The sequence below is a fragment of the Sciurus vulgaris genome, assembly GCF_902686455.1.
Source record: "Sciurus vulgaris genome assembly, chromosome: 12".
NCBI lineage: Eukaryota > Metazoa > Chordata > Mammalia > Rodentia > Sciuridae > Sciurus > Sciurus vulgaris.
Window position 1 is genome coordinate 63372615 of NC_136473.1, and position 25235 is coordinate 63397849.

General features: G+C 40.6%; 1 protein-coding gene across 2 annotated transcripts in view; it reads left to right on the plus strand.

The window, feature by feature from the left end:
• Window positions 1-21204, plus strand: part of DUSP10 (dual specificity phosphatase 10) — a 40742-nt gene extending 19538 nt beyond the window's left edge. For both annotated transcript variants that reach the window (XM_079106793.1, XM_079106794.1), the window contains exons 3-4: window positions 15577-15948; window positions 19072-21204. In XM_079106793.1, coding sequence (XP_078962919.1) covers window positions 15577-15948; window positions 19072-19337 — 638 coding nt within the window. In that variant the 3' untranslated portion in view covers window positions 19338-21204. The remainder of the gene's footprint in view (window positions 1-15576; window positions 15949-19071) is intronic.
• The last annotated feature ends 4031 nt before the right edge of the window (window positions 21205-25235 follow it).

Consider the following 25235-nt stretch of genomic DNA (forward strand, 5'->3'; position numbering starts at 1 on the left):
CCATGCTGGCTTGATTTCTTTCTCACTCAAGCTGGTCTTGGGCTCTGTGCACACCGCCACCTGGCCAGCCTTGCTCATCAGAGGGGTTCAGTTTTAAGGGTGGGGATAGTTCAGCCAGATAACTGTCAGGTGGCTCTCCCTGCCACTCTCAGTGACAATGGAAGTGTCATTTCCCAGGAGGGGTAGAGCACATTCAGCATGTCAGCCATTCCTTCCAGGCGAGGCTTCCAGGCTCCTTTTCACCTTTCAAGAGCACCAGAAAGTGCTACAGCCCTGCAAGGGAACTAGGGCTGAAATCTCTTTATTCCAAAGAGGAAAGTCCTCTATTTGAAGAAGCACTCATGTGATATGATCATGTGATTTAAAATGACCACAAGCTTAGGTAACTTAACTGCTCAAAAGTACACAGTTGATAAGAGGGATAAGAGGAACCCGGAATTCCTGATAAAAGATCCTGTATTGTTTCCCTTCAAAAGGAGGCAGGAGAAGCAGCGTTGGCAGGACTGGCTGAATCTTGTCACTGCTGACCATGTTTAAGTGGGAAGCCACTCATATCCTCATCAGTTTCACATGCCTAGTACTGAGCTTGGTGTCCCCAGCTTACAGAAAGTACTTAATTGTGTGTTGAACTGAGCATCCCTCCCCTGTTCAGTGGACATCAGACAAGTCATGTGTCATCTTGTCTGTCTCATGATGTTTCCCTTCCATCATTGCCCATCAGCATTCATATTGAATGGCCTAAGGGGGAGGCAAGGAGAGGAGAGAGAGGGTTAGAGGCCACCACATGTGATTGGTGTTGAATCTCAGCCTCTCCAGGGTGCCCATTTGTCTCATTGAAGGTCTGGAACTCCTGCAGTTTGCCTCTTCTCCATGACTCTCATCAGCCCTCCTTCCCAGCCTGGGAAAAGTCAGGATTTCTAAGTCCTTGTGTGGATTCACCTGGCTTCCTGCACCTGCTTGCATGAGTCACGGCTACATGATGTCATTCAGGTCAATCTTCAGGGTATTCTGAAAACATTTCTTTCACCCGTCCTTTTGTGAAATTTCCTCTAATGTTTCTTTATCTTCTCTTCTTTTTCCTATTAGAGTTTTTCCTTCAGGAGTATTAAAAATCTCTCATATCCCTAGCCCAATGCTGAATAGCACATAATTAATGGTTCTTTCCATCTTATTCTAGTGTTCATTTAATCTAAAAATATTTAATGAGCACTTACTATACAAATCAGATGCTCAACAATTTCTGTGAATAATTACCATGTAGTGGCTCATTTAATTCTTGCAGTATCTAATAGTTGGCACTATTGTTAGCTCCGTTTTGCAATAAGGAAACTAGGGTAGAAGAGGCTTAAGCAACTTTACAAGGTCGTCCTGGAAAGTCGTGGAGACAGCCAGTGCACAAAATGGTTATACTAAGACAAACAGCATCTTGACTTTGTTGGGGTCCACAGAAAACAAATGTGAAATAATTTCAGATAGTGATAAGTGATCTGAGGCCCATAAAACTTCAGAACTTCATGATGTGATGAAAGAGAACCAGGTGAGCAGTTGTAAAATGAAAAGTCAGGGAAGAGCCTCTGAGAAGACCACACATTTGGTCACAGGTCAGTCAGAGTCAGCTATGTGAGTCTAAAAGGAAACAGTTTTTCTCTGAATATGTACTCTGCTCTGGTGCAGATTAGTTTCAGTGTGGCCTCCAAGGATCCATGTGTTGGAGACTTTGTCTCTACTTGGACAGTGTTGGGTGGTGGTATGCCTTTAAGAGGTGGGGCCTACTGAGAGGTCAGGTGGAATTGCTGCTCTAGGAAGGGGTTGAGGTCATTCTCTTGGGATTCTCAGTTCTCAAGAGAGGGTTGTTATAGAAAGAGCAAACCTTGCCCTTGCCCTTGCCCTTGCCCTGACTTCTATCTTGCCATGTGATCTGTTCTTCTTCTTGTGGTGATGCCATCTGCTACAATGTGCCACAGCCACGCAGTCGCTCACCAGAACCCATATCGTGTTATATGAACATTCAGCTTATGAGCTAATGACCTTCTTTTCTTTGTAAGTTCCCAGTCTTTGGCTATTTTGTTATAGTAACAGAAAACAGACTAATAACCTCACAACACAGAATGTGTAGTGTTTTTTTTTCCCCCTCTACTTACTAATAGTTCTCCAGCTAATACCAATGGAATATCCTGAAATGCACTCAATTCTGACACCCTAACCCCCTCAGGGTGAGGGCTCAGTCATGCAAGACGTCCCCCATTCATATGCCAGTCATAAGCTCCAGGTTATGACCAGTGCTTCTGACAAACCTGCTATAAATCAAGGTTCTTCTAACACCCTCCTTGGATTTGGTTAATTGACTAGGACAGCTCACAGGACTCAGGGAAATGCTTTACTTACATGTTACTGTTTATTATGAAGGATGTAGATAAATAGCCAGATGGCAGAACTGTATAAGGAAAGCTATAGGGAAGGGGTATAGAGTTTCTATGTCCCAGGCATCTCCACAAGCTTAGCAATTGGGAAACTTTCCAAACTTTGGAGTTTTGATTAGGCATGATTAGATTAGATTGTTGGCTGTAGGTGGTCAACTCTTCCTACAGCCCAAGTTTGGGGGCAGGAGTGAAAGTCTCTACCCTGTGTCTTGCTGGTGACCAGACCCATCCTGAGGCTCTCTAGGGGCTGCCAGTCACCAGCCATCTCATTAGCATATAAAAGACACTCTTATCACATTGGAGATTTCAAAGGTCCTAGGAGCTCTGTGCCTGGAATTCGCAGAGAGCAAATGTTTATTTCTTATCACAATACCCTGGTAAGGAACTTCTGGAGAAGAGTTCCAGGAAGAGGGATCAGGGAATGCAAAGCCCTGAAACAGGAAGCTGATCATGCAGGCCCCACGCACCTGCGTACAACTGATCTCCTTGCCATCAGTTCACCTGTATCTGATGAGCTAAGTTGTGCTGAACTTAATGCTGGGAGTGGAAGAAACTTAAAAATTGCCCAAAGTGCTGACTTTATAGAGGTGACAGTAAGTGTCCCAGAGCTAGCACCCACTATCACTTCAGAGAGGAAGGAAGGGCTGCCTTCTGAGTCCTTGCTTTCAGGGCACCTTGTCACCCCATGCAGTGTTAGGCATGGCTTCAAGGGGATGTTCCTGGGAAGCATGACAGTGTTGGCTATGGGGTGTATCCAAGGTCAGTTCTCCATTCTAAGTGTCCCAGGGCTGAACTGCTTATGATTTGGATGGCCCTTCATTTATTTTCAAGCCCATATTGATTCTCTTCAGCACTAAGTAGTCATTTTGGTTGTTTATTTCCCTCTAATCTCAGAAGGTGGTCCACTCATGCCAGGGACATGCTGTCTTTTGACCTGATATACCTTGTCTATGTATTTCTTAGTGTGCAGAGACCCTACTTGACTTCAAGAGGGTCAAGCTTAACCCTCATGATCTGACTGTTGGATGTGGCTCGCTGGCTGGCTGGCTGGATTCGTGTGCAAGGAAGGACAGCTCATGCCTTCTCTTTCTGGCGTTTGATCAGTAATGTTCAGCATTGCTTAGTATTCTTGCCAAATATAGAATTCAGCTTGGTAGCTTGAGGAAGTTGTTGCTATCCTTTTCATGAACTGAAAACATTAGTTTGGGAAAACATTTCAAATTTTGATACTGATATTTGATTCTTTCTCTTGCCACTTCCTGAATTCCCCCAGCCACTGCCCTTGGACCTCCAGATCATGCAAAGTTACATAGTTGTAAAAACTCTTTGTTTGGATGGGTGGAGGGGGATGCAGTTCATTCAAAGTCTGCTAAGAGGCTTATGAAGAGTTTGGGCATTTCCATATTGATATTAGTGATGGAACCCAACCCAGGATTCACTTGCATAACTTTGTCATGTGTCCTGTCCCTTGTCCCTCCACCTCTTTTCATGGTTGTTTCTAGATGACCTTTTGTGAATACAATTTCCAATGGGAATGTTTCACAGTAGAAGAATGCTCTCCCTTGAGGCTTGCTCTTGACATTTCTAGAGATTTATTTAATTGGACTTTACTTAAATCCCACTGGGAAACATATTTTTGCTGTGAAGTTGTGATGTGTTTAATTTGGGGTCTAAGATAAATGTCAATCCTCGTGGGGGAGTGGATTGTTAAGCAACAGTCGTCCTTTTGTGCTGAGGTCTGGTTTAATGAATAGCTTTACTGGGCTTTCCTCTGTTTGTTTGTTTAGCAATACTTGATTATTTAAACTTCTTTTGCACTGAAAAGCAGAGAATGTTGTCCCTCTCTTCAGAGAATTAAGCAATAATGCAGAGTATCTGGTTGAGCTCTTGGGAAAAATATGGTTTTGTGTTTTACAGCACCCTGCTCCTGTTAACATTCTTCCCTCTTCAGCCTTGCAGTGTGATCTCATGGATATTTTTCCTCCTCCTTTAGTCCATCTTGATGGATTACCCAGTATGCAGCTACTCAGTGAGTGGAGAATGTGGGGCTTTGATGTGGTATAGAGAAGCCTCGCAAATACATAGCTAAGATTTTCTTGGGTGAAGAAGGATGCTGCAGGGAGGAATTAAGCCAAAGCTGATCCACAATGAGGTTATGGCTAATGATGAATAATGTGTCTTTGGGAAAGAAGTGGACTTCTGTGCTTGTCACCAGCTTTTGGAACTAAAGTTCTGGAAGACTACATAGACTTGCCTCTTCTAGTCATGTTGGTTCATTAGGCAGCACCTCCTTGGACCCTTTCTGGCTTGACTTTTTTCATTGGTTCCCAGGGGCCTATTTTCTGGCAGCCCACAGGCTTTGGTACGGATCTTTAAAAGTAGGTATTATTATTTCTAAAAGTAAGCTATGCTGGGAATTGAAATTAAAAGTGGTACTGTATTAGTCTGCTTGGGCTATGTATGAATTTATTTTGTTTGTATTACAAAGTACTTGGGGCCAGACATTTTATAAAGAAAAGAGGTTTATTCAATTCACCACTTGAAGAGTCAGTATGGATTGGCTCCATTTGTTCAAGTTCTAGTGAGGGCTTCTTTGTAGATGGCATCATCACTGTGGGAGCATAGGCAGAAGAGGTTACCTGGCAAGACAGGAAGCCAGAGAGATTAGGGGACTAGGCTTGCCCCTTTATAATGACATACTGTCACAGGAACTGACTGGTGTCTCAAGAAATTCAATATTTAGGGAATCACATTCATCCCTTCCGTGGGCAACACCCTGGTGAGCTAACTACCTCTCACTAGGCCTCACCTCTTCAGGGTTCTACCCCCTCTCACCATTACCACATTGAGGAGCAAACAGCTAGCACATCAGACTTTGTTGAATACATTCAAACCACATCCAAATTGTGGCAGGCTTCTAAAACAAAATACCATGAACTGGGAAGTGTAAGTAAGAGAAATGTGTTTTCTCAGAGCTCTAGATGATAAAGTTCTACACCATGGTGAGGTCTTGGTTCCAGCATAGTTAGGTCATTATGGGAGCTCTCTTCTTGGCTTGAAGTCACCTTACTGTGTCTTTACATGGCAGGGGAAGACAAATCTTTCTTTGTTGTCTTTCTTGTAAGGCACTACATCTGTCCTGGGGAACCCATTCTCATGACCTCACCTAAACCTATCTTCCTTAAGACCCCCACCTCCAAATATCATCACTTTGGGGATTAGGAATTCAACATAGGAATTTTGAGGAGATACCATCAGTTTATAGCAGAAACAAATAATGCACTCAGGGAAAGAAAGGATAAGAATTCTGCCCAAGTTTTGGAGCATATGTAAATTGTCAAGTTAGTTCTGTTCCTGTGATGAAATACCTGAGAAAAACAACTTGAAATAAGTAAAAAGGTTTATTTTGGCTTGTGGTTTCAGAGATTGCAGTGCATGGTCATTTGTCCCTATTACTTTGGGCCTGTCTGCCAAAACATGGCAGAGGAGGCCTGTTCCCCCTATGGTGATCAGGAAGCAAAGAGAAATAAGAAATGGACAGATTCTAGTATCCCCTTTGAGGGCACATCCCAGTGACATAACTTCCTCCCATAAGGCCTCCACCTCCTAAAGGTCTTAGTTTCCCACTTTATGTCGTCTGGTTACTGTTTCACTCTGGCCATTCATTGTGTTTCCCCTTGTTTGGCTCCTTTGAGTCTCTCACAGGCCTTCTGTGTTCCCTGCCTTTCCCCATGTGGGTGACTCCCTCCTCTCTACATCATTCACAAACTGGTCAGTCCTTCCTTATCCCCGCACAGAGGCCTTCCACGAACCCAGTCTAATTAAGTTCCCTTTCATAGCACCCAGGAACTGGAGGGCAGCTTCATGGTCCTTGCCATAATTTATGATTGCCTTCTTTAATTTATCATAGATCTAATTTATCGTAGATCTCCCCCACTGAATCCTGACTGATGGGGAGAGATGGGGTGTCTGTTAAGAAAATCCCAGACTCGAGCCCAGTGTCTGCGGCCTGCCTTCCTCTCTGGGAACTCTGGAAAGTGTGAGCTTATATTGTTCGGTTAAGTATGGACAAAGAAGGTTGGGGAAACCATAACCTGACAGTCCCTCCTCAGGCCCCCAGGTCCCCAAAACACACACACCTAGCTTGTGCTTTGATAGGCACACTTCTCAGTAGATAGCCATTCATGTACGGAATCCCAAGCCCTGTCCTGAAAGGCAAACCGGATGACTTTCTCGGTCATTTTTGCTCATGGGTGTGGAGCTCAATCTAGAGGTGGAGGGACTCCTGGTAAAAATGAAGACTCCGCAGGCCTGGCCTCAGGGAGCTGAGATGGGGGAGTCAAAGGAACAAGTGGGCCCACCAGAAATTCTGCTGTGACCTTTTCTCTCTAGATGAGACCCCAAGGGAGAGCACAAGGCCATCTCCCTGCCCCGCTGACAGGAGTGACCAGGAGAAGTCAGCTCTGCCCACCCCCATCCTTAGGTGGTTCTTACTGAAACCCGATGCAGAGCAGGGTTGGCCTTCACTCCCTGAGGCAGGAGGGGGATCCCTGCAGCCACTCTTACCCAGCCATCCGCAAGTTTTGAAAACAAATCTGTGGATTCATAGACCATTCAAGCACCCCAAAATAGTCCAGGTAGAATCTTACTCTCTTATCTTCTTCCCGTCTCCCTAGATGGGTTTTTGAGGTTGAGGGACATAGACTGGGAGACAAAGACCACCCGGCTCCTGTGGATGGGGCCACAGGGTGCTGTTCCTCAGTCTCGCAGGCTCCTGCCAGGCGGGAGGGGGCTGCAAGCTCTGGGAACTCTGAGATCTTACCCTTTGAATCCTGCTCACATAAAAGTCATCTGCTCATTAAAATAACACAAAGCTGTTTAATTGTTGTCTTTGTGGAAAATTACATGACTGTCCTCAGCTGTTGCTTCTGGCAGTGCTTTCTGTTCTAATGTAAATAAATGAGGTAACAGATTTAAAGAAGCAGGCTGTATTTACATACTTGTGAAGTAGCCTCTCAAACAATCTGCCTGTGTTATTCAAATACACACAAATTAAACTTGTGCTCTACCAAACACTGGTTTCTCCAGAAAGCTTTAAAGTAGAAAGTGTGGGGAGGGGGCAGCTGAAGGGTACCTCCCTTGGGGTAGTGACAAGGGACTGCTGTTTTTTTCTGTAAGGACTATGTCACTTTAGAAGGCTGAAGTCTAATCCCCAGTCTTTTTAGGCACCAGTTCTATAGAGAGGGAGTTAGAAGCCCAGAGGCAGCTTCTGAACTCGGAAGGTAGGGCCTTAGAGCAGAGGGCAGGATCTCTAACCACGGACAGAACATTCCAGGGTCAGTCAATCTTGGAAGACTTCCAAGGAAAGCTTTATTTTCAACTTTTATAAATCATAGTTCCTGAATCATTGGATTTTTCTGACTTTGTTCACTTTGGGGGAGGTAAATATTTAGGCAAGAATTTTTAAAAATATATTTTCTATTGAGGGAAATGCAAAGATTTTATCGAAGAGAAAGCCTTCTAGTACAAGAGCCCCTACCACAAGTTAATGACTGAAAATAGTTGTAGAAGTATATAGAACCAAAATTTTAGAAGAAAGCACACTGCTAATTATATACAGATAAAGAAGGAGCAAAAGATACTGTTTTTAGTCTTTGGTAAATGCATTCATAATCAAGCATTAGCTTATTTCCAGAAAACTGGATTTCATAGCGGACCAAAGTGTTGAGGTAGAAGGGATAGCGCATCAATTGAAGGAAATAAGAATAACTTGATGACAGAGTTACAGCAACTATGTAAATAATGTCTGTTTCATGTGAGCATCTGTAAATTGTTTGTTATGTTTGTTTGTATTTTGTCCATCAGAAAATACAAATTTTTATGAGGGACATTGTGGAAGTAATTTCTACCTATCATTTGTCACTAAAGAAGGCATGAGAGATGACTTTTTACTTTAGTTTTTAATTTTCATAAGTTATTTCCATAAAGAGATTGCCCCCTAGCTCCATACCTTTTACTTATAGATCCTCCTGCTAATATATCAGCAAATCACCTGATGCGACTATGGCTGGATCCTGTGTCAAAGGGACTTAAATAAAACTGGTCCTGCCCTCCAAGGACGTAGGTTCTGTTAAAGCTATTCATTTGGATGTGCATGAAAAGCAAAATAGTTTTAAAAGAACAAGTTTTCATTAGCACAGTTTTACTTGGAGAGCAAGGCTACCTGTGTATGTGGTGACTTGTTGAAGGTAACTTCTTGAGTGGTCACCCTGAGACAAATTGTGGACATAAAAATTGTATGTCTTTCTTCAATAAGTTCAGGTGTTCACAGCAATGTATAATAATTATATGTAACTTTATTATACAACTATTTCATATACGTAATATTTCATACCTCCATTTTTAAAACTTTTAGGAATGCATGTGTATATATGTGTATACACACACACACATACATAAAATACATATATATGTATATCCCAACAACTTTGCCCACAATGCATTTTTGCTATTTGATAGCCTAGATATCTTCTCCCCCACCCCCAAATTCTACTGAGGTCTTAATACATGAAGAACTAAATATAAGGTTTCCAAAGAAGACCGCCAACCACAAGACCTGCATGCCACTTCCTCTTGCATTTGTGGAGTCTAAACTAGGCCCAAGAGCGAGGTTGAAGACTACCATTGCAGGAGCAGATCTTCAGTAGGCGACCCCAGGGCCTTTGCCTCACCTTCCCTTGCCTGTATTCCTGCTGGAGACTGCTCTGGCAGATGGTCTCCTGTTTGCCAACTTGCTGAACCATCTGCCCATTCTTTACGGGCTAACCATAGCAGAGCCTCCTTTGACTACTCTAAGGATAGTTTTCCTGAGTCTGACCACCTTCAGCACTCCTTGGCTTTGCTACTCCACTGACAATTATTATCCAAATAGCTACAGGGTCTCAGTGCTTTCTGAAAAAGACCAGAATGGATAGTTTACACATGATTTCATGAAATTATTATAATAGACTTGAGGAGTAGTCTCTCCATTCTGTAATTGAGAAAGCTAGTCTAGAAGATGTGATTGAAAAGTGACTCTGTGACTGTGCTGCTGTTCTCAACCCAAGACATACGTTCTGTGTTGTCTCTGCCTTCTTGGGTTGACTCTTAAGCTACCTGTAGATAACATGTACCCCAGAAGAGAGGCCAGGAAGAGAGGGACTAACATCTTCCCAGAAGACTCAATAGTACACACTAAACCAGTTAATCAAGAGGAACTCAGCTGAATTCAAGATGCTGAGTTTTTAAATTTTTTTTTGAGGGGGTGGATAAACAGGTTTTGAGCTTGTGGCACCTCCTTGCTTTTGTCTTTTCACACACTGGTCATTTCACAATTGAACCAGGCCATGCTGGCTGAGGAAAGCAGTCACTGGCAAGCCTATGGGAATACTCCTCTGTGATAGGCCCCACCCGCAGAGCTGCTGGACCCAGACCCCACATCTGTCTTCTCTGAGCAATAGGAATATGTGTCTCTTTGCTCCCCACCTTTCATCTCTTGAAATGACTCTGCCACTTCACCCTTCTTCTCTCTTCAGTACAGTCTTTCTTCATCCTCCTTGGGGAAGAAATCTAGGTTCCCTGGGGACAGGATCATAAGACAATTTAATTGGTATGTCAGTTAAATTGAATCAATGGTACTGTGAAATACCAATTGTACCTGAGGAGTGTGAAGACAATTTCATAGAAAAGAAGAAGTCAAAATAATCTTTATGGATCTTACTCTTACTCCAAATATTTGTTCAGTTAAGTTGGGTGCCATTCTACTCTGAGAATCATGAAGTTATTCTGAACCCATTTTGAATGTTTCAGCTTTGGACACCTTATATCAGCTACAATTATCTATGCTTTGTTCTTCCACAAAGATCCTCCTGCATGTAGGTAGCACCTTAAGAGGCTGCTCCAATGTGCTATGTATCCCACAAACTCGTATCCATGTTATTCCAGGATCTTTTCCACTTATGTTATGCAGTGTTGTATCCATGTTGTATTCTATGAGATGATAGAGAATATTATATATGAACTACACATGTAAAAAACTAAGGTTCAGAGATGTTCAATAATTCGAAGGAAGTAAGAAAGCTAATAACTAATAGGAACCAAGATTTTAACTAACTAGTCTGACTCTAATCTGTAATCTTTTCCATTATCATCAGAGTACCTCTTCACTTTAAAAGGCTGATAACTGAGTAGGAAAAACAAGGCCACAACAGGAGTGATCAATATGTTTGCAGCAAACTCGTACAAAAGTCCAATTTTAGACTATACACACCCTCTCTTTGGACACTAGTTCTGTTTGCCGATCTTCAGAGAACGTTTTCCTTCAAGTTCTGGGAGGTGCTACTTCCCAGCTTAGCATCAAACCAAAAGCTTGTGTGCACAAGGACTGTTCATCTTTAGAATGTGAGAGCTTTCTGTTTATGGGTTCTACATGTGGATGTGGGTTTGTTGACTCCTCCCCAGCCAGAGAGCACGACACAGCTTCTGAATCACATCACAGAGGTCTCTTCTGTTTCTAAGGCTGCGGTGGCCACTATAGCAATGGGAACTGCACTGCGTCCAGAAAGAGGTTTCCCACTGAAACTAGAATCCCTTGCTTCTCTGGGACAGTCACTGTACTGACCTTCCTTTGGAAAACAAAAACAAAAACAAAAACAAAACAAAACAGGCAGGTGGTATTAATATGTATTTTTTTCTTTAGGTGTGCTGGATATTCTTTGCTGTTACCATTCAAATGACATCAATGTGCTAACTGTGCTCATTTTGGCAGAGAACCTAGTTTTGAAATAAGATTTGAAAATGTCCCTCAGCATGGTTGCTCATGTCTCAAAAATGTTTTCACTGATGACTGCAGGTTCTTGTGTGCACAGGAAGGCTTAGTGTTTGGTAGGGATTAGGGGGAGGAGGATGGGATTGAAGAAGAGCAGTTTTATTTTAAAAATTTAGTCCTCCTGTGGAAAAATCAGGAATCCAAAGATATGTAGTCTTGATTGGGAAAGTTAGACCAAATAAATTGTAAAGAATGTATATGTTTAGGAAGGATAGGGAGCTGTTGTTTTCTTTATGATAAAATTATATTGTCCAAACTTTTAACACGATGCATTTGTTCTTAGTTATTAAATACCAATTTAAAAGTAAAAACTCTGTAATTTCCTTATAATTTAGAATCATTATGAAGCTGATTTTTTTATAGATCTTTATTATTTTATTTTTTAAAAGATCTTTAAGATTACAGTTTCCCAAAGTTTCAAAGAAAGTGCTTCCTGTGTGCTGGGCATTGTTATAAAGTATTTTGTATTTATTGACGGGTTTAATCCTCACGAAGTACCAAGAGGTAGGCACTGTTATTATCCCTGTTGTATATATGAGTAAACTGAGGAAGAGAGAGGTGAAAAACCTGCCCAGCATCTCACAGCTAGTGTCTGACTAGCCGTCAGACCCTAGCAGTCTGGTCTCAGTGCTCCTGTTCTGAATCACTGCATACAAGCACAGATCAATTGCAGGGGCGACCAGGGCGATGGTACTGGGGGAATAAGAGGTTAATTATCAAACCCCAGTTTGTATACCAAAATCTTTACATAGACTTCTTCTATCGCAACCCTATGGGTTTGTGATGTGAAATCCACTTGATCAGTAAACTGAGGCTTTAATGGGAGAAAATGATTTGAGACCTTTGAAGGTCCCATAGCTCCTACCGAGCAGAATCACTATTATAGCCTGGGTCTATCTGCCTCTAACGCTGCTCTTATGCCATGCCACACGGCCTCTACCTCAATTGTTGGTTAATTACCGTTTTGTAATATTCTCATATAGTAACAACAAACATAATTAAAGTTCCTCATTAAGCAATCAGGCAGGATGGCCTCAGGTGGTGTTTGATGGGGTAGGGTGGGTGGAAAGTAGTTGGAAGAGAAAACCATATCGGTTCTACTTATCCCCCTCCCCTCCAGTTGCCAATTCCACCCACCTTACCACCGCAAAAAAAAAAAAAAAAAAAATTCCTGCAGCTTACTCTCTAAAAAAATATGCCACTGCAAACTACTACTGGTTCATTTGCTTTAAACACCATCCAGAGAGAGTTTTTAATGGCAGTGCGTAGATGTGTGTTACCCTTTGATGAGAGCTGACGCTTAAGTTGATGAGCAGCCTGGAAATGAACAGGAGACTATTTCTTCAGACCCTCACTGAGAATGTCCTTGTCTCTAGCTACTATGTTTGAATTACAATAGTTCATGAACAGAGTTCTTACATGGCTCAAACATACATGCAAAACACATAATTCTGCACATGAGCACACCCTGTGATTTGGAGCATTCTGTGTGTGTCTGTCTCAAATTCCCTCCATCCCCCTCTCCCATGGGTTTTTTTCCCCCATTAGGCAAATGGAAGGCCATGCCACCTGTTAGCATTACATCATTGGCTCCCCAGAACACAGTTGCACCAAAGGCCTTAAACAAAGTAGTTCTTCATGTATTGTTTGCACTCAAAGAGCTGATATCATGCCAACTGATGTCATTGTATGTCTTTGTGTAACTGCTATGGCAACTGGGCAGGTGGGGAGCCTCCAGCTGATGTCATTGGGAAAGGAGGTGTAGAGACAGAATTTTAAAAAGCTGTATGCTGTTTTTTTTCTGTGTGGGGTGTTTTCTGGCGTGCTTTTTAATTTAATTTAATTTTATTTTTTAACTAGCTGCTTTTAATACAAATTACAGTTGAGTACGCTCAATAAGAACAGAGAAGTTTTTTCCCACTGCTTAGAGACTTCTTCTTTTGAAGATTATTTTTTTTTTTTTTGGGTTGGTCTTTCCTCTCATCGTATGTGGAAAAATGCCTCAACTGCCTTTTTCTTAAGAAAAGAATGAATTATGCTTAGGCTCTCACCATACAATCAGTGTGGAACCATCTACTTGGATTTTTGTGGAGGCAAAGCTGAGCAGATTTTAAAATAACTCTTTAGAGTTCCTTTTGAACTTATCATAGTAACAATGGCTAGTTTTTATTTTATTTTATTTTTTAAAAGTATTCATTGATGAAGTTTTTCTGGTGTTTTTTTCTTTGTACTGTAAAAATTTTCTTTGGGCTCAAACTTTATCCATAATTTCACAGCCTAATAAATAACTATGTAAAGGCAAAGTTTAATTGTGAAATCAGTTAGAATGAGTTAATAGCTCACTTTTCTTCTCAAAAAACAAAGTTTTGACTTTACTCATTTCGGATGAGTAAAGTGATCATTATATGACCCCTTTGAAATTTGTGTGGATTGTTACCATCTCTTGATGGCAATGTGATTTCTCTGTCTTACACAACTGTCTCAGTGTACATGGGTTGTACAAAGACATGATACTTATTCTAGGCTATCGTCTGGACTTCCTGCTGTGGTTGCCACAGATGAAACTTGAAATGGAGAACACATGTTAGGGTCAGAAACCTAGTGGACAGATAGACTTCCTGTTGTTTCAACAGAACCATATCCTGTTCATACTTGTGTTTTCTGCCTGACTCCAAGGACTATTAAGAGACACAAGGCATCTCTGGGAATGAATGTTGAATACTGATGGTTTTCAGCTAATAGAAGTTTTCCAATTTCCCCTCTTTTCAAAGAGAAAGCAAGAGGATATCTGGTTTTGTCTAATCAGAATGTTAGAGCTCATTTAGTGGTAATATCAACTCAGATTCCATAGCCCTAACATGTATATTGTGTAATTTAAACCTCATAATAATCCTTTGAGTTTATCCATGTGTGCATTTGAATGCAACAAATATTAAAGGAAAATTTAAACAATAAAGTATAATCCATACATTTCTTAACTTAAAAACAATTGTGTTTTTCTCCCTCTCCCTCTCCCTCTCTCTCTCTCTCTCTCTCTCTCTCTCTCTCTCTCTCTCTCTCTCTCTCATTCTGTAGTCCTTCAGCTTCTGGTAAATATTATTAACTTTTTTCATTTAATACTAAACATTTGTTCATACACTTAACTAATGCATTATAATCCATGGAATGAATAAAATAAATTTCATCTTTTAAATTTTTATTTTGTTGTTTACTCTCCCTTTTCCATTAGACTGATAATGCTGTAGTGAATGTCTTCACATATCTTTGGTTAAATGATTTTCCTAAGATACATTTTCATAAGTGAAATGTGTGGGGGAATGTTTGCATTTAGAAACTGGGAAAACAGGTAAAGCTTAAACTTTTTATGGTAGACCCATAACTTTTGGAGGCAGAGCAAGGCCTTACGTTTGAAGTATATTAGATCCATTAGAGTTTTCCTGATGGGTTTATGTACCTAAAACCCTCAAAACTCAAGTGCAAGGGATTAGGCTGCTCTAATTCCCTTCTACCAGAATCAAGGCTGACAAATGTCAGGAACATACAGGCAGAACATCAGAATGAGACCCTAAGGATTACCCCCCACCCTGCACACATGGCCCTGTCTTGTCCTTTCCAAGCATTTCTCTGCTGCTTCCACCTAACACTTGCTGAGCAATAGTATGTGGCTGACAATGTGCTAAACTCTTTACATGTATTTATTCTTAGACTCATGGTCACACTCAGAGATAATGCTATTACCCTTATCTTAGCAGAAGAGTAACAGAGAGAGAGAGAAGAGCTTGCTCAAGTCATAGAGCCAGGAAAGTGTGGCATTGGGATTAGAGCCATGGTCCCTGTTGTAACCAACCCGCTGTATTGGGAGCAAATGTGGCCTTCCAGTAAGGTGAGCATGAAGGTGTGGTTTACAAGCAGTTCTCAGCCAGAGGACGCCATCCATGCCTTCCTCTGCTCCCAACATGCAAGGTTCTATGTAGGCCACTGAGCATATGGCTCATGGCTCTTTGAGGCAGATCACATTTGCAGCTGATGAAATTACCTGATGCTATGTGAATCTCACTCCTGAATCATGTGCCCCACTTTGTATAAGGAGCATGTTTCTAGAGTCCTCCATGCAGAGATACCCTCTGAAGTTGGTCCTGGAAGCTCCCCAAATGGACTTGCATTTTTGGTTTTGGTTTTATATAAACATGTACATAAACAACAATGAACTCTGATTCTTACTGTGAAGTTGGCATTTTTCTGGCAGCTTTGAAATCTTAGTCTCTCTTGCTTTCTGCATTTGTGTTCCAGGTGGACTTAGTAGTTTTAAGCAGAACCATGAAAACCTCTGTGACAACTCCCTCCAGCTCCAAGAGTGCCGGGAGGTGGGGGGCAGTGCGTCTGCGGCCTCGAGCTTGCTACCTCAGTCTGTCCCCACCACCCCTGACATCGAGAATGCAGAGCTGACGCCCATCCTGCCCTTCCTGTTCCTTGGCAATGAGCAGGACGCTCAGGACCTGGACACCATGCAGCGGCTGAACATCGGCTATGTCATCAATGTCACCACTCACCTTCCCCTCTACCACTATGAGAAAGGCCTCTTCAACTACAAGCGGCTGCCGGCCACTGACAGCAACAAGCAGAACCTGCGGCAGTACTTTGAAGAGGCTTTTGAGTTCATTGGTAAGAATCTCCCACAGGAGTCCTTGTCCTCCGCCTTCCTTTCCTTCTGGCTTCTGCTTTGAAATCAAGTCCAAGGTTTATTCCTATGTTACCAAAAAACAGCTGCTCTGAGGTGTTTCAGGTTGTCACCTAATGCAGCCAAAGTGTCCTCCTGATTCATAACCCTTCAGATGTATCGGAGTCATCAGGATGGACGTGAAAGAATAACTGGGTTGACATCTGTTCAACTAGAAATTCTCATCCCTCAAGTTCTCAATGAAAAAATGGTAGTGGTTAGCATTTACATGCTTTAAAACCAGAAGAATGGAGGGAAAGTAAGGAATTGGGGATTGGAGCTGGTACTGCTGCTACCTAATCTGCTAACTCCCCTCAGAGCCCTGTAGGACATGATATAGAGTGAATACATAATTTTTAAATGCCCATCACTCCCTAGCACCCTACATATCCTATTCACCCAGCATGAGAGGTGATTGCATTTCCTTACCTTGAATCAAACTAATCTGCAATTGGTATCTCTTCACCTGAGACTGAGGCACAGGTAGCATTTGCTGAAGGGTTGGTCCAAAGAAACTTTTTCAGACTGGTAATGCAATGGGGAACCTCTTTATGCATTGCATCATTGTAGAGGAAGGAGAAAGGGTTAAGTGGTTTCTCCCTTCTTCCTGCTTTGTTTCAGTTCTTAAGCACTAGATAACAATATGGAGTGAATGTTAGTACTAGTGAGATGATATAAGATTTCCTATGACAGTTTGTCCCAAACTCAACTGAAGCAAGAAAGATCAGGTTACGTAGCCCAAGGAGAAAAATTATAGTAATAGAAGGCTCTCCTTTTTAAAAGGAAGCAACCATCAGCCTAATCCTAATTAAATTTTGTTACTTCTGCAGTGTTGGACTGTTGTAAGACTCAAGTGATCATTTGGAGAACACCAGCATATAGCAGACACTCAATGTTTTTCAAGTGACTCTGTTATCTCTACAAAGGGGTAGCCCAGTACTTTTCCTCATTATTGCAGCAAGCTGTTACTGGCCTCTGTCCTATCATGTTTGATGTTCCTTTGTCAGGAAAAAAAAAAAAAAAAGACCTCAGGTTTAACAGCGTGGTGGATTTGCTGGAGAGCCGACAATCTTTGTTCATGTTGCTCAGCTCTTTGCTAACTGTATCTTCAGTGTAGGACCATGGGATATTCAGTTTGGAAGGAAATTTAGAGTGGTTACTGACCTCAGATAAGTACAGTGACTTCTCCAAGTTCTCAGAATTCTAGTGTCAGAGGAGGGACAGAGATCCAGGGTTCTTGACTCCCAGGCCATAGACCTTTCTACAAAACACTGGGACAGTGTTCATAATTCCCTATTAATTAATTCCCAGCAAATGTGTGTAAAGATGTTTCAGAGTCTTTATTCATAAAATCTGAGCCAATCCTTGAGTCCTGAAGAAGAAAAGAAGAAATATTTGTCCCTTAGTAGATAAATATTGATATATGATGTCTTGACCTCTATTCCACCTGACTTCATTCCTGGTTGATATATGATGTCATGACTACTATTCCACCTGACTTCATTCCAGGCAGAGGACGTTGGGGAAACTACTTCCCATTTAATGAGTAGCGTAAGATACACTCATCCTGAGAGGATTTCAACCAAAGTACTCGCATTCCTTATAGATTACTCAGGTTTACATGCTCTTTTAGAAGGCAAACAAAACCAGTAACAAATGGCATTTAGTCTGAAGACAATTCAGAGTCACAACCTGCATGGCACAATTTTATTTTCACTGTGATCAGATAAACTGAAATCTCATAGTGTTGCTTTCAGTAAACAGAAGATGTTTAACATAATAACCACTGAGAGTTTAGTACAAACTAGGTGGAGCCTAGGTTTAGAGCTTAACTGTGCCAGCATACTCCTGAATCAAGTGATAATATTCCCATATTCCCTGAGGCAAGATACCTGGTTTTGTTCCCATTATTCAGACAGGAGGATTGGAGCTCTGAGTACTCAGATTCTGAGCCATAGTGGGGATTCCTCCATCTTGCAGATCCTTGCCATGTTGGAACAGCCCCCATGAATGCAAGGGGGATTGAATACTTAAAAAGAGGGTGACACTGGCTAAACCATAAGTTTTGAAACTTTGCTACGATTGACTTTCTAACCATCACAACATTCTAGCTGAGTTTTATTCCTTAACTCTAATCAGAGTTTAGTATTAAAAACTCTCATCCATTTAATGTCAGTTCCTGTACCAAGAAATTCTATAGTGTAAAGAAAGAAAGGTGCCAGGCATGGAGGCACATGCCTGTAATCCCAGCAGCTCAGGAGGTTGAGGCAGGAGGATCTCAAGTTCAAAGTCAGCCTCAGCAGCTAGCAAGGCCTTAGACCAGTTAGCAAGACCCTGTCTCAAAATAAAAAAAATAAAAAGGGCTGGGTATGTGGCTCAGTGGGAAAGTGCTTCTGGGTTCAATCCCCAGAACCCTCCCCCACAAATAAAAGAATTGTTTTCTTTTGTCACAGGTGAGAAGGGACATTGTTAATGACTGTAGTTTTGATAAATTCCACAACATGGCAGTTGGAACTAATGTCCTTAATTAGGAGGACTATATTATATATACTCAAATTGTATATGCATATATTTATGTATATGTGTGTATAATTTTCTACTTCCTACTTCTATTCCATCTTCTCTGCCCCTCCTTCCCTTCCTTCATTCCTTTTTCTTTTTTTTCAATAATGATTCCAAAAAAAATAATAATAATAAAAAGGAGTAAGATGTTTGACAGATGTTCTAATTGATTTGCAGCTTGCTTAACACATAAGCCCTTGTGTTGGAGGTCCAGCTTCAGCTCCAGACCTGCTGTGAAATACCGTTCCTAGGAGTGTTTCATTTACTCCGTCTCCTCTCTAACTGTAGATAGATAGCCTCTAGCTCATCTAATATTGATTTTAGCCAGATCTGGAAGTTGGGACCTAAGCATGCAGAATTGACTCTTATATTGCACTTGGTTTTAAAAACCATTCAAAGTCATTCTTCCTCTGTGAAATGAAGCCTTGTCAAGTTCAGCTCCACGTTAACCTGTCTCTGTCCATCTCTCTTTCTCCTTCCCTTTACCTCTGTCTCTCTCTTTTCAGAGGAAGCTCACCAGTGTGGGAAGGGGCTTCTCATCCACTGCCAGGCTGGCGTGTCCCGCTCTGCCACCATCGTCATTGCCTACTTGATGAAGCACACACGGATGACCATGACTGATGCTTACAAATTTGTCAAAGGCAAACGACCAATTATTTCCCCAAACCTTAACTTCATGGGGCAGTTGCTGGAGTTTGAGGAAGACCTAAACAATGGTGTGACACCGCGGATCCTTACACCAAAGCTGATGGGTGTGGAGACGGTTGTGTGACAGTGGTCAGGGTGGAAAGGATTGCTGCTCTCCTTTGGGGGGTGAAAAGGAAGGAGGATGGGGTTTTTTTTTTTTTTTCCTGTTTTTTTTTTTTTTTTTTTTTCTTTTTTTCGTTGGGGGTAAAGTTTGTGAATGGAAACAAACTTGTTTAAAGACTTTATTTTTAATGAGTGTGAGAAGACTCTAACTTTTGATGCCATTGAGATTTACTTCCCACAAACTGACAAAGCAGGGAGGCTAAAGAGGTCATTTTTTTTAAGCCAACAATAAAAATATAGTAAAACTTGTTTCTTTCCCTTTTCCTTTTAAGCTTTTTGTAGAGTTTATGACTAAATAGTCTGTGCAGGTTCATAGACCTAAGATACCATATAAACCATTTAAAAAGAACCAAAAGTAAGTAGAAAAGATATTGGATCATGAAGATCTGGGAGCTACCTAGGCCATCCATATGGAAAACAAAAACCCAACCAAACCCAGCCCTGCTGTGCTCCTTGGTGTAAAGAGAAGAGCAGGGCTACTTGAGTGGTCTAGGAACACTTCACACATTCTTTAAAGAGATAGAGAAAAGTGTTTATGCTCTGGACTTTCTTTTCACCCTCTCTGGGTCTAAGAGACATTTTGAAATAGCGAGGAACTGACTGACCATTATACCATAGGCCTTCACTGGCTCTTGTGCAATAATATGGTGTTTTGAGTGTGCAAACACATTAGAGCTGGCAAGTAAATGATAGACAAATAGTGCAAATTTGCCAGCTTGGAGAGAGAGAAAGAAATTCAACAAACCAATTACTTTCCTTCCCACCTTTTTCCTGTTTTTGTTTTTTGTTTTTGTTTTTGTTTTTTGTTTTTGATTTGATTCTGGTTACAGTGCCATAAACCTTGTTACATATGTATATCAGAATGTAAAAAAAAATGACAAAAATTTATTTAAAAATATTTTTCGCTAAAAAAAACCTTTGTGTGTTTCTGTTGATTGTGTAAAAATTTATTTTCATTATATAAATGAAACTCATTTTGGGATGTGTGGTTTTTGCCCGCTCTTTTACCTCAACTCAAGATCAAGCCTCTCTTACCTCTGGAAGCTTGAACACATAACATAGACATAAAGCACATGTTTTTACATAGGCAGAAGGAGATGAGGGTGTGAAGCAGAGAAGCTAAGAGGAAGCCCAAGAGTTCCAGGGTTGATCTGCCCAGTTATTGTCTCCTCCTTTCCCTATAATCCTCTACTGTCATCCTCATCTATAAATATAATTCCTTTTACATTGTGGAAACCCTAGTTAAGGTGACCTTAAGAATATGAGGGTTCTTCTCAGCCTTTGAGCCTTGATAATCAAATCACTGCCACATTGGTTATAAGTCAGTGATCTCCCAATGGCTACTTGATAACTGTGACAATCTGCCATTTCTGTCTCCACTGTCCCCATTGCCTTCATTGCCCCTTGTTCAATTGACATCTTTGGAGGCATTCATTGGGTAGTGCATTTGCAACATTTGTTGTCTCCGCTCTTAGCAAAGTGGACTCAGTTTGGCAAGTGAAACTTACCTATGACAACACTTGGTTAATATATCACAGGGTTATAAGTCCACAGACAGGTGGGGGTAGGGGAAAAATACAATCCAAACATTTCCTGTTTTATTGAAGTCTATGTCTAGAGGGACTTAGCCACAAGGAAGATTTGCAATAAACAAATTTTCCAGGTCTGAGTAGGAGTTGAAGGATTCTGGCATGTCTGATGCTATGAGACTCTATTTGACGTAAATATTTTTGTGTACGTTTGCTTACAAATGTTATAACAAAATATTTTTATGTCTATTTTTAGTAGATTTCTGCTTAAAGTGATTAAATTTTTCTTTTATTAAAGTGGAGCTTGAATTTAACAGTAATTAACAGCTATTTGAGATTATTTTAATATAAGGTATTAATCAGGTTAAAAGTAAATCTGTTACAGAATTTATACTTAATTCATTAGCAGACTATTTTCTTGATGTTGGAGCATATTTGAGTAAACTTTTGATATATAATTAATGATTTAAAATTTATAGTAATTTTCCAGACTCTCTTAAGTCCAAATGTTAAATTTCTCATAGTGTGTAAAGTTCTTTCTTTCAAAAAAAAAAAGAATATAGTTTGTTTTTAAGCTACATGAAAATGATTTATGTTTTTGGAAGTTTACAAATTTAAGAGAAAATGTGTCCTGGGGAAGACAGGAATCTTGCCAACCAGCATACCAAGAATTCTGAAAGGGACTCAGGTCTTTTAATCTGCTTTGGGTCTAGTTTTTTTAAGAGGAATTTACCACTTCATGAAAATAATATGGATTAACCAAACCATTGCTCTAGAAACCAGACTTCACAGGTTTCTAGGCCTCACTAGTTGCTGGGAACTTCAGTACTAAGCTAGGAAATCATCATGTTTTTGTGAGAAAGCAGAGTCACTGACCAATGCATGTATCATTCTCAGAGAATAGCAAGAGTTACTTTATGCCAAATGAATTTAATCATTTACTAGAATAATTAAAAGCATTTACAGTAGACATCATTAACTTAAATTGGACAGACCAGGTGCTCCATCACCTCTGTATACATTTATTTCAGTAGTTGACACTTCTCCAATTAGTGAATATTAACCAGAATAAACAGTTCACATTTTGTGGAAGCTTATGTCAGCTACTTTTTTGAATAAAGATGGGCAGTGTGGGAGGTAAGTTGGGGAAGATGACAACAAAAGACATACACAAAGGGGTATGAAAGAAGAAAGACAAAACCCAGCACTCACATGTGGGCAGTATATATGGAAAGATGAACTTTCCATAGAGCAATGAAATATAAGAAACAGAATATTAGAATAAAAAAAAAAAAAGAAAAAGCTATGCTGGTAAGGAGCTAGAACTTGGATCACACTCCAAAAGTGGACTAGGCATGCTAATAAATTGCTCTAACTAGATCCTCCCTTGTGGAAGGCAAGAATTCTGGCAAGCTGGACAGAATAAGCAATCCGTGTTGACCTTTGCCTTATATTTGGACAGGCACTTGAAATAAGGCACATTTGCACATATTTGTGGGATTTTCTCCCCAAACATGTAGCATTCAATTTCAGGTGTTCAAGTTTAAGCTCTGATCAGACATAATTGTGTATGTGCATTGTAGGAAAGGAATAGTAGAAAATTAAGCACTGGTGCCCAGAAGGATAAGCAATAATAAAACATTTAGAAAAGTTAGCGTCTAAAAGGACACTTGTCTATAGAAGACATTCAGCCTTTTGGAGTTGGTAAGATATGAATGCAACGCTGTCCACAGCTTCTGATTTCCTCCTCTGTGACCACATTTGTCAATGTTTGGTGCAAGACACATGTATCAGGATTTGATCAGAAGTGAAAACATTGGAAGACATGGAGTTTATTCTGAGGGGCAGACCTCAGGCAAGTATGGAATCTAGTGAAATCCAAGGGAAAGGATTGCCTCTGACTCTGATGACCTGAAATATCCTGGGTCAGTAAGGTCACTGGGGAGACAAGTTGGATATGAAATAGCAGAGAATAAGGAATTAGGAAGACAAACTGGAGCCCACAACGGCCCTTAACCAACTTCAATGTGAGTTATTTGAAGAACCTAGTGTCCTTTGCTACGGAAACGAACGTAGCCTAAGACTTGGTAAGTCTGAAGATGGAGATCTAGGGGCAGCTTTAGAAGCTGCAATCACAGCTTCTGACCTAAAGTGAGCCATGGGACCAGCGAAAATGTGTGCTTGTGAAAATGATTCCAGGTGCTCCCTTCAAAATATAATGGCTGCTGCTTCCATTCTGCTTCCAGCCTCAATCAAATTTCCCTTAGGGCAAATCCAGTGTGAACCAGGAAATGGAGTTCTGAAATGGAGTTTTGATGGAGTGGAGGTGAGACTATATAAAACCACCATAGTCCATCCCTTGCCAACTCTACTTTTTTTTTAACCAAATGTAACATCCAAATAAAGACATGAGCTCAATGATGCTAACAACTAATAAGATGCATCTGTCACTTCTACAGATGAGAACACACTCGCCCTCTCCTTCACACAGTATATAGGGCCCATTTTGTCACTTTATTCATTTGGAGGTGATGTTAAATCCTCAACTAACTGAGATCCAGTCTCCATTTGAAGTCCTAAAATATAAGGAAGTTTGAATTTTGTCTGCCAAATGATAGGCTAAAACCTGGGGCATTATAAATATGATCTAATTTGAAAATGGGGTCTTTGTAGAGGTAGCCAAGTTAAGAAAAGATGGGCTTAATTCAATAACTATTAGAAGAGAGAAATTTGGACACACATGCCCCCAAAATGTCATGTGACAATGGAGGCAGAGGTTGGAGTGACCTATCTCTAAACTGAAGAACACAAATGATTACCAGCAACCACCAGAAATCAGGAGAGAGGTGGAACAGACTCACCTTTAAAGTCTCTCAAAGGGAACTGACCCAACCAACACCTTGATTTTGAACTGATAGCCTTCAGACTACATGAGAATAAATTTCTGCTGTTATAAGCCACACAGTTTGTGGTACTTTATGTAGCATCCCTAGGGAACTAATACAAAAGATAATTGCATTTATCACATTTCATAGTAGATGGACAATAGGAGAGAAAAAAGAATTGGTTAATACATTTTATATCAAAGTAATATAACTTTTACCATTTTAATTTCAATGATATCTTGTGGTTGTAGCTGATATTTATAACTTTCTTCAGTCACTTACCCATTCCATATATCTTTTGTCCTCAGTAAACATATCACTTGGTCATAGTGACCTAAATCCTCATTTTTGAAGGATCCAGGCCTTGGCAATTGGACTTGTATGGGGCATTTTCCATTTACTTGGTTACAGTAAGAAAAGTTCTCACAGGACATGAGAGTAAAAGAGATATCCTTGAATTGTAAACATAGCTCTTAGTCCTATAGTCTAATAGTAGTCCAGTTTCCTTCGTTCCCCACCCCCATGTTCCCCCATACTGGGAATTGAACCCAGGGCTTTGTATGTACTAGGCAAGTACTCTACCACTGAGCTACATCCCCAGCCCCCTATTTCTTTTTGAAGGTCATAGTCATTCCTACCAATATAGCAAAACTCTGCTTTATTTGTTGATTTTTTATCAATGAGGAGCCCAAAGTGGCCAGCAGGCAGTATCAACTTCCAGATTAATGGAGTTACTATAGCATTTCCCATAGAAGCATCTTTCCTTTGATAACTAAGACTTGTAGACCAGCAGAGCATAACATTGAGAGTGGAGAGAATAAATTTTGCAAGTGGATCACTAGTGCTAACAGTTAGAGGAACTCTTCTTATTTCCACCCTTTGATTCCTGGACCCAGGAGTAATGAAGAAATAGTAACATATATTGGTTGCTGGTTTAGAGAATCCACTGCATCTTTCAGGACATTATCTAGCCTGATTGAAAAAAAACTTTCTTCCATCTAACACACTAAGGAAATTGTCAAAAGAACCATTTCACCTTCTAATGATGGATAACAAGGTAAAACTAATGCATTCTATGAGCATGAATGAACCTATTCCAACTTTTTTTTACTGCAAAATAATTCCTTGGTCAGAAGTAAAGCATTATGGCATACTATGATGATAAATAAGATGTAAGAATTCTATAAATTCACAGTTGCACTTTTTTGGCAGAAGTATGGCAGGTAGGAAACACAATATGAAGATTAAGTTTCTATGGACTGAAAATAAACCACTGCCCTTTTATAATAAGAAAAGTCCATTGTAACTAACCAACTGTCAGATAGGGGCTGATTCTTCCAGAGGGTTGTACTTTTTCAGGGGTTCAGTGTTGGTCTCACTTTTGTTGGACTGACCATTTCTCAATGGTTATAGTCAGATTAGCCTTGGTGAGTGTAAGTTCATGTT